The sequence below is a fragment of the Lepidochelys kempii genome, chromosome 4 (assembly GCF_965140265.1).
Source record: "Lepidochelys kempii isolate rLepKem1 chromosome 4, rLepKem1.hap2, whole genome shotgun sequence".
Classification (NCBI taxonomy): domain Eukaryota; kingdom Metazoa; phylum Chordata; order Testudines; family Cheloniidae; genus Lepidochelys; species Lepidochelys kempii.
Window position 1 is genome coordinate 84,480,185 of NC_133259.1, and position 16,164 is coordinate 84,496,348.

At 40.3% G+C, this 16,164-nt stretch overlaps 1 protein-coding gene across 3 annotated transcripts in view; it reads right to left on the bottom strand.

The window, feature by feature from the left end:
* Positions 1-6,450: 6,450 nt before the first annotated feature.
* ZDHHC2 (zDHHC palmitoyltransferase 2) overlaps positions 6,451-16,164 on the bottom strand; it is a 71,915-nt gene continuing 62,201 nt past the window's right edge. For all 3 annotated transcript variants that reach the window (XM_073341929.1, XM_073341930.1, XM_073341931.1), the window contains 3 exons: positions 15,587-15,696; positions 14,948-15,034; positions 6,451-11,056 (listed from right to left, as the gene is read on the bottom strand). In XM_073341929.1, the coding sequence (XP_073198030.1) occupies positions 14,985-15,034; positions 15,587-15,696 (160 nt within the window). In that variant the 3' untranslated portion in view covers positions 6,451-11,056; positions 14,948-14,984. The remainder of the gene's footprint in view (positions 11,057-14,947; positions 15,035-15,586; positions 15,697-16,164) is intronic.

The window sequence follows — 16,164 nt, forward strand, 5'->3', positions numbered from 1 at the left end:
GGTAGAGGCACCCATGGTTAGGTTCTCAGTCTGGATACAGGTGCAGGTGGAGGAGACAGGAGCAGGGTTGGCATTGGCAATTTGGCCCTTCCTAACCATAGCGATTCTATTACTTCTCCCTCCAACAAACTCACTCTGAAACTCCCCTGTTGCTCTGGAGCAGTTTTATCCAGAGTTTTCTTCTCCTGTGGCTGAGTAGGTGTGGTTGAGGGGGAAAAAGTGCTACTGCTTGCCTCTGAGGAGGAATCCTCTACGCTTACTGTAGCTGTGTTTAGGGGAATGAAGAATTGCTGGTCCTGCTACAGCTTTGCAAACAGCTAGCTGCTAGTTGCCTCCTGTTAGTGGGAGTGCTGAAGAGGCCTTACTGTCTTATCTCTCCTTTGCTGAGATGAGGTCGGGTTTTTTTTTGCCAGGTAGGTCTTTTCTTACCGTAGTGAGATTCTGGCTTCAGTGATCTATTGGGTGGGGGAGAGGACGGGAAAAATCCTCTACAGTAGAACATCAGAGTTACGAACACCTCGGGAACGGAGCTTGTTTGTAACTCTGAAATGTTCATAACTCTGAACAATGTTATGGTGGTTCTTTCAAAAGTTACAACCGAACATTGACCTAATACAGCTTTGAAACTTTACTATAGTAGCAAGGGGGCGTGGTCTCTCTCCCTGACAGACTGGGAGAGAGCTGTGACTGCCCTCTGGTGGGCAGAGCTGGGACACCCACGACCATCCCACTGGAAGCAGAGGGATGGGACAGGAACCGGAAATATAAAAGACTAACCTTCCAGCTCAGTTTGGGGAGAACTGCCAGAGGAGCAGGATGTCTCCTCCCGCCCCCCACCACTCCCAGCGGCTAGAGCTCAGACCCAACAGAGACGCTACAGTGCCAGAGACCCAGAGGGACTGCTGGAGCTGCCAGACACCGGGGACACAGCGGAACTGTTGGGGCTGCCACTAGCTGTTTACCCCTGCGAGACAAATGATGACCCTGGAACCCAGGTACCCCCTGAATAGGAGTGCAGGAAGGAGCCCAGGGAAGCCGAAATAGGGTTCGGCTGCGTTACTGATGGCTGTTGCCAGATTCCACACTCACAGATCACTCCACCACTGTTAAGGCCTTGGGCTGGGCTGCAGTGGAGTCGGGTGGGCCTGCGTCCCCCTATCTCCTGCTGCCCCACCCAAGAGGCCTGCCTTGGTCTGTTGTCCACCTGAGCTAGGATGCCAGATGGTTTTGCTGCCTGCCCTGCCAGAGAGCTGATCCCCCTAGACCAGGGATGGCCAACCTGTGCCCTGCCAGAGAGCTGATCCCCCTAGACCAGGGATGGCCAACCTGAGCCTGAGAAGGAGCCAGAATTTACCAATGGACATTGCCAAAGAGCCACAATAATACATCCGCAGCCCCCATCACCCCCCCCAAGCACCTCTTGCCCACTGGCAGCCCTGCCAATCAGCACCTCCCCTTTCCTCCCCATGCCTCCTGCCTGCCACGATCAGCTGTTTTGCAGTGTACAGGAGGCTCTGGGGTGGAGGGGGGAGGATCAAGGGTGCAGCAGGCTCAGAGGAGGGGACAGGAAGGGGCAGGAGCCTTGGGGTAAGGGGTGGAATGGGGGCAGGGCCTTGGGTTGAGCAGTGGAAAGTTGGCACCTGTAGCTCCAGCCCTGAAGTCAGCACCTATGCAAGGAGCCGCATGTTAACTTCTGAAGAGCCGCATGCGGCTCCGGAGCCACAGGTTGGCCGCACCTGTCCTAGACTGCTGTGCTGCCCTGCCTGACAGCAAGCCAGAGCCATTAACTGTTTGCTGCCCTTCCCTGATTGAGGGCCCTGGGCCTATAGACTCGTCGATGTTCTGCCTGACTTCAGGCCAGAGCCCTTAATTGTTGGCTGTCCCGCCCTGACTTAGGGCTGGGGCTCACAGACTCAATTGCTGCCCGGCCTGGACTGCAGGCTTGGGCCTACTAACTTGTTGGCTAATTCCCCCCTGAACTGAGTTGCTCCAGAGGCATTGTAGAGAGGGGGCGTGGTCTCCCTTCCTGACAGATGGGGAGAGAGCCACTACCGCCTTACAACTATGCAGAAGAAAATGCTGCTTTCCCTTTATTTTTTAGCAGTTTGCATTTAACACAGTACAATACTGTATCTGCTTTTTTGGGGTCTCTGTGCTGCCTGATTGCGTACTTCTGGCTTCAAATGAAGTGTGTGAGTGACTGGTCATTTCGAAACTCTGGTGCTTGTAACCCTGAGGTTCTACTGTACATAAATGTTATGTTGCTAGCTTGATTTGAGATGTGGGAGGCAATCAGATGTGAATATTGGCTGCATTTCCCAAACATACTCTACAGTCTTTCTTCCCTTTTGTGTAATGACCCAGGGTTGCCATTCCAGTGCTGCCTGCCCCTTTTGCTGTCTTGCACTTCAGCTAATACTATTTTCAGTTGGGACAGTCAAACTGTTTTCTGCAACAGTACAACTTTTAGACTAGTTTTTGGAAATACTCTGCTGAATTAAGAGCCATGGTATCTGGGCCTTGCACAACGTCATGCAGGAGCTTGAGACTCTACTAAAAATAAGACCAAATATAAGCTAAATCAGTGGTGAAGGCCCTGTGGCTCAACATTCAAAGGTGGCTGATTGAGCCATAGTGGTCAGGCCCCAGCTCTTTTCTCAGTGTCCTGAATAAAGAAAGCAGGCACACTTTTTTGTTTCCTTGCTTGTTTGTGGTTACTCACTGTAACTAAAATATTTACCTACCTGGCAAGATTGGTCTAAAAATAAAATTTGTAGAAGCACACAGTGTATGATTTCAGAGCTTGTCAACGGTGTTAGACTGATAATGCTAGAGCCCTTTATTTATCTACAGATCTGGTCCAGCTCAGCCAGTGGCAATGAAAGTTCCTCTATACTCCTTCATTGCTGTGCCTCTGCCTGACACAGAAGCATCTCTTGTGCGGGGTAAAGTGGCGTGCAATCCTCTTTCATCACAGCCACCGTCCTTTGGGGACTGATGCCTAAGCTTGCTTAAACCATAGCGAGAATTGATTGTATGTTCCTATATTTCAGATTGATATGGCTTCCTGTTAAGGTATTCTGCTTTCATAAATAGGGCCTTCGGTGTACATTGAGAACAGAAGAATTCTTCACAAAGTGAAGAGGGGCAGGAGCAGTGGCTAGTGGCATTCTGCAGCTAGGCCAAGAATGTTTGGCAAAAAGAGCGAATAGCCACAAGAAACTGACGCAGGCCTTAAGGGACCAGGTACAGCTTTCTCAGTATTGGCCGCTTACAATAAGGCAGTTGATTACAGCCCAAAATACTAGGACTTATTTGTCAGATTCCAAGATGACCAAGTAATCAGATACTCCAAGAAAGGGAGCCATTGTAGGAACTTAGCTAGATGGAATAAAGGAGGGGCTTTTCAGAATTGGAGCCTAAGAGGAGGTAGACTCTAGAGAATGCTGAATTTGAAGGAAGATTTCTTGTTCACAGTTCCAGCATGAAGAAAATAATTGCGGACAATAAGAGAGAACTGATAAAGGGTTGCAAAGGGAGGCTGTAGGCAAGTGTATTGTGCCAATACAGATGCCTTTTGATCAAATGCAGAGCAGCGGAAGCATCTGTCACGCCGGTGTATGCTGCTGCTTGTTTTTGTTCTACAGCATCGTCACTGGTGACAACAGTTAGCAGAGATGTGCTCTTCTTCAGTTCTGCGCACTATTCAGTCTGTCAAAGGTCAGATTCAGCCACATTTGTGTTAACAGTGCAACGCTGTGTGGGCACAAGGTCAGGGATCTTACCGCTGCTGTGTGCAATTATGCACAGGAACTCTCCCAGCTCTAGAGCCAGCTGCAACATGCTGTGGAGCAATGTTGCTGACGGATGCTGTCCCTGTTGCTCTAGGTTAAATCCTAATTATATGTGCCCTGCAGTCTTAATGATAACTTGACCCAAACACTGCCCCCCCCCCCCAAAAAAAACAAACAAGTGGTACTGGTGGGGAAGATACAGTGAAATTCAATCCACCTCACAGTAGCTATATTGAAGCGGTTATTGGCACAGTGCTGTAAAATACGTGAGGGGTTTACTAAGTCAGCTTTGGAGGAGGAAACATGGGCTGGGAGAATAGGGTTTAGTAATGCAGCAGGCTAACATAATGCAATGCAATTTCACCTACTGTATGTAATTTGTTGTACATGAGGGATACAGTACATTTCCTAGCCTCTGTGGGTGGATAGGGTGATCTGGTCAATTGGTTTGCCTTCGTACCTCTCAGCCTTATTCTGAAAAATTTTCTTACACTAAGAAAAGTAAAGCCTTTATAGTCCGTGGCAAATTCATGATCACACAATTTCATCTTTTAGCAGCTTTGATAGTATTACAGTGTGTACACAGTCATCCACCATGCACAAAGCCATCATGTTTGATGTGGAGGGGGAAGTGTGTGTGATGATAAAGCACTGGAGCCCCTGAATTGAACTGCATTTGAACTGGAACCTGCTAGCCAAATATTTACTCCACTGAGCTAACCACAGCCTCCGCTTTACTTAAGTAGAGGGGCAGCTACCACTCTCCAGGCATGCTGCCCTTATCAAAGGAGAGCCTGGGTTAAGGTTCTACGTGTTACCAAGCACTTAGGCATAAAACCAAGCAGCTATGATGACAACATGCTGTGGTACAATACATAGCATGCAAGTGAAAGGCAGCCTCTAGCCAAAAAGGGAATGTTGGACATGCCTTTCATTATGAAATGCCAATTTCTTTGGACTTGCTATTTGGTTGGAAGGAGGTACTTCTCTTTTACGGGAAAGTCAGCTTTCTCTTCCCCATGCTCAGAGCCAGAAAAGCCTTTGGACTATCTCCATAATCTTAAAAGCATGTTTATTTTTATTAGCTTGTCTTAATGGTGCAGGAAGACTGTACAAACACCATCAGCGTTGGGGGAGTTGTTCTCCAAGAAAGGGAGTCTACCTTAAGAAATGGTGCAGTGTATGAAAGCTTAAGTGCTATGTAGGGGGGGAAAAAGCTTCCCCCTTGAAATGTGTCTGCTTATTGGTTTATCAGCACAAAAATGGCCTATTGTACTAACAGGTATAGACTTGTAAGGGACCTGAATTTTGCAGTACATTCAGCATTTTGAACTTTGAATCCTGACACTCATCACTCCTCTTCCAGATGTAGGCATAGAACCCCAAAATCTTAAACGTCAGTTAAACATGCAGAATTCAACAGCTGTGCAACCCACAGCCATGGATTCAATCCCACAATAGTGACTGGTCCAGGGGGAGAATTAGAGTATGTGTTTGAGATCTGAGTGTATTCAGTTCAAATGCTACTGATGACCTACTGGCTATTTAGGGTTATACATTAGAACTTATTTTTTGAGTTTTCCTTTTAAACTGGCTTAATTCATACAATGATAAAAACATCTCTAAAAACAACTTTCATAGTTTGTTTATACTCTGTCAATTATAGTTCAATGGACAATAGAATACAGATGTCCCCTATTTTTGTAATTTGTCACATTAGCAAGTTTGAGTTCTGGTGTACTTTCATAGGGAACTATAGAGAAGACACTTTTATATGCATTGTTTTCCATTCTGTTTGAAATAACCCTTAACTCTCTGCTGGTATAGAATTGGATTATGTCACTGAATAATGTCACTAGGCCTCTGGAATCTTTGTTTCCACTGGGGGCAATGCTGAAAATTTATAAAGAGAGCACAAGAGTCAAAAGATGAAAGGCAGCAGTGTACTCTAGTGCAGAGGACTGGGGAGACATGAGTTATTATATTCTTAATTGGGCTACTGCGCTGACATATGGCTTTAGCTTTATCTTTCTGCCTCCTACAGTGTGTTTCAACTGAAAAGCTCTTCAGGAAGACACTCTTTCCCTGTGCCACCTTCATCCCCCACCCCTCCCAAAATCTTGGTCTGGGCAAATCTACTGGCTGAAGGTGCTCATGAGAGGGGTGGATCTCTTGCTATAGTTGTCAGCACAGAGATGATTCAAATGGCACTTCACCTTTCAGTGAGATCAGGCTCGCTCTTCACCTCTGATCCTGTACTGAGCTGCTCTCATGACAGTGTAAGCCGCTTATAAGTTATAAGATCAGGCAGGTTCAACACTTCGAATGCTGATGTTTTCATACTACTTCTAAAAACAAATGGTTGATCTCTTGCATAAGCAAAATGAGTTTAATTTTTTTCCAGCAGCAAGTTAACATGATACAAAAATACGTAATACTGTTTACAGAATACAAACAAAAGCAACAAGCTCCTCCAGGATTTGTGCAACATCACTAGGTATATACACTATCACTTCTCAGCAATGCATACTCAGTTGTTCTGGAACAATGGTCACTAAGAGAAAATATCCAAATTGTTTTGAGAGAGCTCTCTTGGAAGCTGATTTTTCTGACAGCTCAGCTTGTAGAGTGTTTTGCTACTTGTGGTAAAGTGTGGGAAAAGTCCAGAGGGAAAAATGCTGTCCTAGTAAGCTAAAGGCATACCTAATGTGCACCTTCGTGTTCTCAAACTTGCTTCTTGTTCTTAGTACAATCTTGAAGGAAGGGGAGAGCATCAGTGTGTAACAAAATATTTCCCCCCACCCCACCTGTGAAATTGCCCTGTATATTATAAATGCTTCCTAGAGATGATAATCTAAAGCAGCAACAGTCATCCTCAATCCATTTAGTACCTAGTTAGGTGTGTTGCATGCAAAACACCACACTGGGCTCATAACTGAACAAGAGAGAGAGAGTGGGCTAAAGTCAGATCTCAGTTACAGCTGTAGACTAGCTATATAAAATCAATGGCAACATTATGTATCAGAGCAGAGGTGGGTTCATTGTTTCTTCCTCTCAACAATTCAGTCTCCCCTTCTGTGATGCAGTTGATCATTTATTTCATACACAGTATTCCTGTAACCTGGATCCTCAGCTACTACTTTTCCAGTGGGAGCTGCAGTAGCTTTCACTCCTACTATCTGACAAAATTCTGTATTTGGCTGCCTAACACCATTTACAGTTTATGCAATGGGATGGCTTGTTCCCAAGTCGTTAGTTGTCCTACAGAAGCTTCCTCCTAAACTAGTGGGACTAGTTTAATACCCTCACTGGGGGTTGAGATTAATATCTTTTTGTAGCCTTTTATTTATTTTATCCATTGACTATTAGGAAGGGAGAGCATGATAGTGCTGTCTTTTACTCCATAAGGTGTTCAAGACAACAATCATTCAAAATATTGTGCTGCATTAAATAGGGCCATGCACTAAAACAGGTCCTGATAGAAATATACCATGCTCTTCATTCACTCTCGCCTTCAGCATTTGATTTTTGTCTGGACAAACTGCAAAAAGACAAACGTGAAAAATCTACTGGTGTATTTATAGTAGACATGACTAGTTTTCATTGTTTAACACCTAATACTCAAGTGATGCACTAACATTGGTATTTGTTTTTTTACTTGAAAAACTGACAGTATTAGACCACTTTCATTGTAGTTATGATCTCCACAGGCGTTAAAAACAACCTAGCTGCACCTGGTCTACAATTACAAAGTGATTAAATGGGTGGAGCTCAACCTTTAAGTTTGCAATTTTCTTTATAAAAATATAAATTCCCTCTCTCTCTGGAAAAAGATTTCTAGATTACAAAATATTTCAGTTACGTAAGTGGGGTTCAGAATCCATGTGGACCTATGCACCAGCAGATGTGTAGTCTGTTGTAATGAATTGTTAAATAGATGTGAGTGTCCAGTAATTTTAATTCATACAAATTATCTACACACCTGGGGGGCAATTCATTCTGACTTATTATAGTGCCTGGATGAAATGGGGGGACTCAGGCCCATCCAGAATCCCACTGAAGTTAGTGTCTGTGGGGTATGTCTGTGCATCCCAGGATCAGGACCATAATTAACAGAAAATCGGCAACAAGCAGTTGCTGGTACAATAAATATAAAACACTGTGTTCTTACATTTAAAAAAAAAATACGAGTTTTACACATGTTAGAGTACAGTCAAGTGCCCAACAAATTTATGCTGACCAAAAGAATCAACGTAATCTGACAATTCCTATAGTTACAGTCTTGCTCTAGGTTTGTTCTCCCCCCCGAAAAACAAAAAAACCCTCATATTTGCATTGTAATACCACAATGGCTGAACCACAAGGCTTTGAAAAGAAGCTATGTTCCCTCATATAGAAAGCTTTCAGAGTCCTCATCAAACACAAGTCAGGAATAATAATTTAATGAGGGCCCAGACAGCTTTGACCTACCATAGAATCTGCAGCAGGTGGTGGTGGGAACTCCACAATGATCCCTTCTCAAATCATTTGCATGTGGGGATTTGCCTCCGCACACAAAACAGGCCTTAGTGATCACACACAACCACCTCTACCCCTTCCTCCCTGGAGTGAGAGAGCTGCTCCAGACTACAGCTGGTCACTGCTGCTCTAGGAACCCCTCTGAGGCTGTATTACTTTTTAACCCTTCTTTCTGGAGAAGGGCTGAAGGGCATTCCCTGTTCCCAACCCACCGAAGAGCTGCCCACATTCTTCTTCCTTCCCCTGCACAGATCACTCTTCTTATAGATCAGAGGAGGAAGGAGATCCAGATTTAGAGGGATCCCCTTCTGGCATGAATTTTACTGCAAAGATACTGTATATTAAATCGTATTTACTGTTACATAGAATATTAGGCAAGTTACATTAAAGCTAATTTTTAAGAAGTTGGACATGTCATATGTATATATTTTTAATGCACACTCGTGATTGACAGACAATACTGCAGCTGAATAATTACTTACAAACAAATATACAGATTATGAAAGCATGAAGAATAAAGTATTTAGTTCTTTCTCCACCCCATCTCTATAATCATGTTGACAGTTACCAACTTTTAAATAAACACTGATACAAAGTAAACTCCTGACAGAGTAACACTGAGGAAATTCTGGCAGCAAAATGTTTACATGTATCATGTAAACAGTGTTACCCTCAAAGGCTAGTTTAAAAATGTTCCACATCTATAGATCATATTCTGGCACTTCTGGTAATGGAATCCGTAAGAGATGTCTTCAGATGAGTAAAATTTAAGGAAAAAGCTCATTCATAATAATAAAAAAAAACATTAAAACCCTACCTACTGAACATTTTTCCACAGAGACATTGGTCCATGTCAGATCAAAATTCTCATCTAAAAGTGATAATGGTTAAAACCATCTCAGGAGAACAATTATGAACCAATGATCTAGAATTACGTGGTTGTAAAAGAGGTAATAATAATAATAATAATGATTTACCGGAAACAAAAAAAATCCTATTAACAGTAATTCACTCCAGTTCCTCTGTGTTCTGAACATTTCTTGTTTCTTAAAGATTTACCTTCCTGCTATTACAAATACAGAAAGAATAATCTATCAGTTTTATATCCTGTACTTTATCTTTCTGTTTTATGTAATCCTGTGACCCAATCTGATCATCAACTGAGTTTTGAGAGCTGAATTCCCTATCTACTTCTCAACTGTGCCCTGATCCCATAGTCTTAAGTGCAATTTTAAAGATCCCTATTTTAATTTTTCTAGCTAGCCCACTAGAAAAAGTTAATTATTTTTAAAATGGTTTTGCAATTAACATACTTTGCATTTTATGTAAACATTTTGTAATACCGTAAGTGTAGTGCATATAAAGGCACAAGACAGAGTAAGGTTTGTGTCGCTGAAACTTCCTTGGTTTCAGAAACTAGCAATACACTTTCTTCTTTTTTTAAATCTGGCTGGTAAACTCTGATCCTTTGAAATCCAACATCTGATTGAATATGTACATATCTCCTTCCTACTTTCACTGTAAAAGGTTTTCTATGGGAAATAAGTTTGGGTTTTTGATGTGAGTGATCAGATGTCCAGTGTCCCTCTAATAGAGCAAATACTACATATTGTTATGACCATGAAAGTCTCTTTGTAAGTACATCATTAAGTTGCAACATTTTAAATACAACTGAGAAAGGAATGAGCTTATGTTCAATAATTAGTCTAATGACTACCAAGCTATGAGAAGCATATTAATGTTCTTGGGCCATGTACTTCTCAAAGTCCACAATTTAGATTAAGCATTTTTTGGTCCAAATGTTTCTAAGTAACATTAAGTCCATACATTTTGTTTTTCTAAAGAGATACTGGCCCAAACCAAGAAGCTGTATCACACTAATCCCAATTTCATAGAAATCATCCTGTGCAGCTGTAACTGAAAGCCCTGATCTAAACACCTCCATTTACACACACAGTCAATCTTAAATATGGGCCTCTTCTTACTATTCTACTAAGAATGAAGATTAACCTGAACTGTAAGCACACAATCCAGTTAGGTGAGAGGTTATTTCAGCTATCAAGTGTTTACAGTTCAGCAGTCATATCTGTATAGGGGAAGAGGGGATATTATCTGCAATCAAGTCTAAGATGATCCAACCTAATTCATGTAGGTTGATTTTAAATCATAAATTAGCTGACTCAGTCAGAATCTGAAATCAAAATATGGTACCTGACCAATCAGTAAGCCACCCAATTACCAAAAATCAATGCTAATAATGCTTTTCCAAGGATAAAGCCAGCAGTACAAAATGTATAATTCTTTTTTTTTAGGTAACCTACTTATGGCCATTGAAATTCATAAGTAATATCAAGATTCAAAACTGATGTAAAAGCATAGACGGGCTATATATAAGGAGTTTGTTTTCTTGTGCTATCAGAATACCAAAGTAAAAACTAGCCCTAGAATTGCACAATTGTAAATTTTGTCCCGCTAATCCTAACGAAAGGATTCTCCCTTTCTCCTTTCATAATACTCAGAAATGTCCTTTAGCATTTTAACAGTAATTTGTGTATGTTGAAACATTCTTTATACAGTTCAAAAATATCAGTATGTCTTATGTTTCAAGCAATGACATGGCAACAGCTAATCAGCTGTCAATTTCTTCTGAGCATATCCACACAGGAGCAGACAGGAACAGCTGGCTGATGGGGGCTGATTTTTGGAAGATTGTATCTTCCTTTCATCAGCAGCTTTACCTTCAACTGGAACAGAAAGCATAAAACCCCAACAACATTTTAGAAACAAAGGCACATTTAGCAATTTAATGACATTTGTTATATATTTTACAGGAAAAAAACAACATATAATGGAACATATAAAGACTGGATTGATAATAGAGTTGCCTTCAAATCAATCCATCTTAGGCTGGTAGTGACCAAAAGTTGTGATCATCATGTGGGTATTCTATCGCCAACTACTGTGTGCAATAGATGGGTAATCTAAGTTCTGTTCCTACGGGTATGTGCCTCATAAAAACAACGGTTACAAGTGGTACTAAAATGAACCATTTTTGTCAATCTCAGTAGACACACAGTGAATGACCATGTAGTATGAACTCCTATCCCTAACAGTGGTGCAAAGAAGCTGGTAGCACAGTGTCAGGAATGTGGCATTGTGCTGCCAGTATAATGGTGCTCTGGAGAGAGAAATTCATTCTTTGTTACTATCAATATAACCGAGTGAATGTAATTTTTCACTATTTCTCTATGAACTTTCAGAGGCACAATCCAACTCAGAAAAGTTTATATGACATACATGAAAGAACTTACATAACTGAAGTTGTGTTTATTAAGAAACAACAGAAATATTTGTCCTGGGAAAATACCTTGAAAAAGTTTTCAGAAAGAGTTGAATAAAATACTGAATTTACACCAGCTGTGTTCAGATTCTTTTCTGTTAGCTTTCCATGAATACTTGCATGAGTAAGTTTACTTGTTTAAAAAAAAACAAAAAAAAAACCCTCCCTCACAGGCATTGTGATTTTTAAGCAAATAGTCACAAAAAGCAAGACATACAAGTATTCAGACCAGAAATCTGATTCCAAGTTATTCATCAAATTAGGGACAGAAATGATAGAATGTAGGCTCTATGTCCAATCAAAACTAACAGTTCAAATTTTGAATACTTTCAGACTGCTTACAAACAATGTATAGTCTAATAATTATTAATAGATATTCATTGGAACAAGGCAAATAATATATAAACAAAAAAAAAATCTATATGCTATTCACAGATAAGATGCAAACAGGAAAGAAGTTAAGTTTTTCCAAATTATTCATTATGCATTATTCACTCAATAAAAATATATTTCTTCTTCCTAATTTTAATTTTATAATAGGAGCTTTGAAAGCTTAATATATGAGCATGTGTATTGCTAATTGCCATGGCCATTGTTATACTCCATTTTTTGTGACTGCAGCCATTAAAGCAATGGATTCCTTTATTTTAATGGAAAATATCCATGAATTTTGGGATTTTGCATTTGAGTGGGTGGATGAGAGAATAGTCAAACAATTTCCATGAGAATCTTGAAAGCTGCCAAGTTAAAAACTACGTTTCATAAGGTATTATAAAAATACCAGGAACTCCGATTATGACTAGTGATTTGTCACATTAGTGGTTATTCTACAGGTGATCTGAGAAGTCATTTTAATTTTAAAATAGTGTCTCCAGGTTTCCTAGGCTGCCTTGCTAAATAACGTCAGCCTGTAAATGGTCCCAGGCAAACAACGACATGCATAACTAACCGAGGTGAGCAAGGCAGCTATTTTTCTGTGGCAGCTACCGTTTTGCTAAGATAAGACTGGGTTAAACAGGGCGCTTGCATGTCATTTGAAGAATGTATCCCTCAACAACTTTTTGACAGGGTTCTAGAGAGGGCTGAGGGTATGCTTCCTATAATGACAAGGGGTGGAAATGCATTTCTGTAGGTGTCTGAAGAAAAGGAGTACTTGGTGCCACAAGTCCTCCTTTTCTTTTTGCGAAAACAGACTAACACGGCTGTTACTCTGAAACCTGTAGGTGTCTGAGTTTCTCTTGGAATAATTATTTCAGTGCTGCTGTGATTTCATCATGTTGGATAGTTAGTGAACGTGTTATAGTGCCCAGAGCCTTGGGTAGGCATTGTGATGTTGCACTCCATATGTTTTATGGAAATATGTTTGTAAGTGTGAATATGATGTAACTGGCATATGCTTTATGCAAAAGGTCTCTTGTAAGGTATCATTAAAAAGCTTATGATCTACCGAGTGCGTTCATCCTATTTGTTTGCATGTATTAGTTCTATGTCTGGAGTTAGGAGAATAAGATACAAACTTGTGTTACTGATGTAAACATGTTAAGTGGAAGCCATTAAGGGTGCTTCAGATTCAACGAACTGTGAATGGGTTTGTTTACCTGCAAGCCTTCCTATGTAGTGTCTTTCAGCTACTAGGTAATGAAGAAGGAGGTCTTCCAGTGACATCTGATCATGTCACCTGAACTAGAATCCATCTTAAACCTAGTGCTTTTCCATTTAGAAGGAGGGGTGGGGACCCAGAGAGACAAAAGATTCCCGCCTTGTGCCAAAGCGATAAAAGGGGGCTGCCAGTCATGAGAAATCCTCGAGTTACTACCTGAGCAGAAACTCACAAGTAGTGTACCAGGGAAAGGGATTAGGCTCAGACTAGGAAGAAGTCTAGTCTGTGAAAGAAGCTTATTAAAACATCTGAGGGTGAGATATTACCTGTATCAGTTTCTTAATGTATTAAGCTTAGACTTGCATGTTTTTGCTTTATTTTGCTTGGTGACTTACTTTGTTCTCTCGGTTATTACTTGGAACCACTTAAATCCTACTTTTTATACTTAATAAAATCACTTTTGTTTATTAATTAACCCAGGGTAAGTGATTAATATCTGGGGGAGCAAACAGCTGTGCATCTCTTTCTATCAGTGTTATAGAGGACAGACAATTTATGAGTTTACCCTGTATAAGCTTTATATGGAGTAAAACAGATTTATTTGGGGCTTTGAATCCCATTGGGAGCTGGGTGCTGGAGAGAGGAGTACTTGCAGAGCTGTTTTCAGTTAAGTCTGCAGCTTTGGGGGCGTGATTCAGACCCTGGGTGTGTGTTGCACCCAGGCTAGCATATCTGGCTCAACAAGTCAGGGTTCTGGAGTCCCAAGCCATCAAAGAAAACTGGCTCAGAGGTAGACCCCCAAGGGGGTCTCTGTGATCGAACCCTTCACAGGCATCTTTTTATAATTTTAAATCTAAATAAATAAAAATAAATAACTTAATAAACAGAAGTCACTGAGCAGCCTTCAGAAGGTAAAAGCTTTCAATTACGACCAACCCAACGAAGAGTCTGATATATCACTACCAATTCCCAGATCGTCATCAAATCCCTTTGCTTATATTTCTTTGCAGATTAAGATTTCATCGACTTGTTCCCAGGAATCATCAATTTGGCAGTTCCATAAAATAGACATATCTATTTATCATCATCATTATCAATACGATATAGACGTCTGCACTCACCATTATTTCTAATGATTAATGGGAATTGGCTCTGTTTCTTTTTGGCATGAAAGAACAAAACTACAAGTTAATTTATTCCAAGTTGTACCACTTAAATTACCTTATAGGTCTTTGCCTACTTCTCTTGATTCAAAATACTATCACTCAGTAGCACTGATCTAGTGTATTGAGTTCAGGGATGAGAGTCACAAATTCTTTAATCTGAATCCTAGCTTTGGCACTGAGTTGCTCTAAGGCCTTGGCTAAGTCACAACGTCCATGTCTCTGTCTTCCTACTAGATAATGGCAATAATACTTACAGCACTCTTTAGATGTAGACATGTAAAGATTAAGTTAATTATTTCAAAAAAGTATTGTTCAATCAAGAAATGTGTGTTTTAGGATAAACAGGAGAAATTGTTTCAATGTCTGAGGTAGGAACAAAATTAAATTGGAAAAAGCAAAAATGCTGACAAAGTGAGAATAGAAGCAAAACTACCAAGCATATTTTTAATAACTTTTCTATTGGGCAGAAGCACCTCGGAAGGCGTTTAATAGCAGAGTGGTAAATAAAACATAGAAAATACTAGCCTACCTTTCCTTGAACATTTAGATGCTTCCATTAACAGTGACTAGGTTTCATTTTCCACAGTTAGTCCAGGATTGCTCATACCTTTGGGGACTGGAAAAAAATAATGTTGTAAATAAAGTATTGTATATTATTTTTAAAAGATATTAATCAAAACAGCTTTATATTTGGTTGCCAATCTTCTTCTAGTTTTGTTTCATGGTCTATTTTGTGTAAATACTTAAACATGTATAATTATACAACATCCACTAGTTGCAATAGTCATGAAGGTGCCATCACAGTTTGGAACAAACGATTAGATATAATGATTACCTCTCTGACTAAAAAATATTTGGATTTATCTTGCGAGCCAGTGAACATCTGCAATTAGTATTATCCTTTGTGAGAGCTGCAGGTATTCAATATCTTTCATCATCAGGCTCATTGATAGTTAGAAGTATAAGAGGGCTTAAAACGTGCAAGGGACATTTTACAAACATGCACCCTAAATATTACACTTTGTAACAACAGGAATTGTTTCCCACCTTATAGCTACATCAAATTAATTTTGTCTCACAAAGAGAAGTCTTTGGCAATTTTCAGATTACATCTTTCCAACAAGAATTTACATTAAAATTCAATGGGTGTAACAAATTAATCTCTTACCAACTTTGCCCTTTTCAGTATTTGCACTACTTTCCGTCCAAGACTGAGTATCAGTAAGAAGGTGGCTCTGGGAATCTCGTAATGTCTTTGGAGGAAAAATGTGATTCTCGCTAATATGTAATTAAAAGAAAATAAAAAAAGTAAAAAGATTAACTTTTAGTTAATACCAATACCATTACACACTTTAAACAACTGCTCATGTAAAGGTCTTAGAAAATCTTACCTTGGTCATTTTTTGCTGAATCTTTGATTCTAATAAAAACCTTCACTCTAATACACGCTAAATTTTAGTTCTGTCACAGAGACAGGGTGCAGTCTAAAATGTAATGGTTTAAAACAGAACAGAGAAACATTTAACTTACATTTTAACTTTGCTCTTTGGTATTTGTTAGGGACTGGTTAACATGTTTTTACTAACTCCAAACCCACCTAAAGATAGTGAGTTCAAAAGAACGATCACATTTCATTTATAGCTGAAAAAAATGCCACACGTCAGCTTCAGCTAAACCTAACCGATGCTCCATATACCAGCAGCCCCAATCTAACAGCACACGTGCTCCTAGCATTTCTATGTCCTC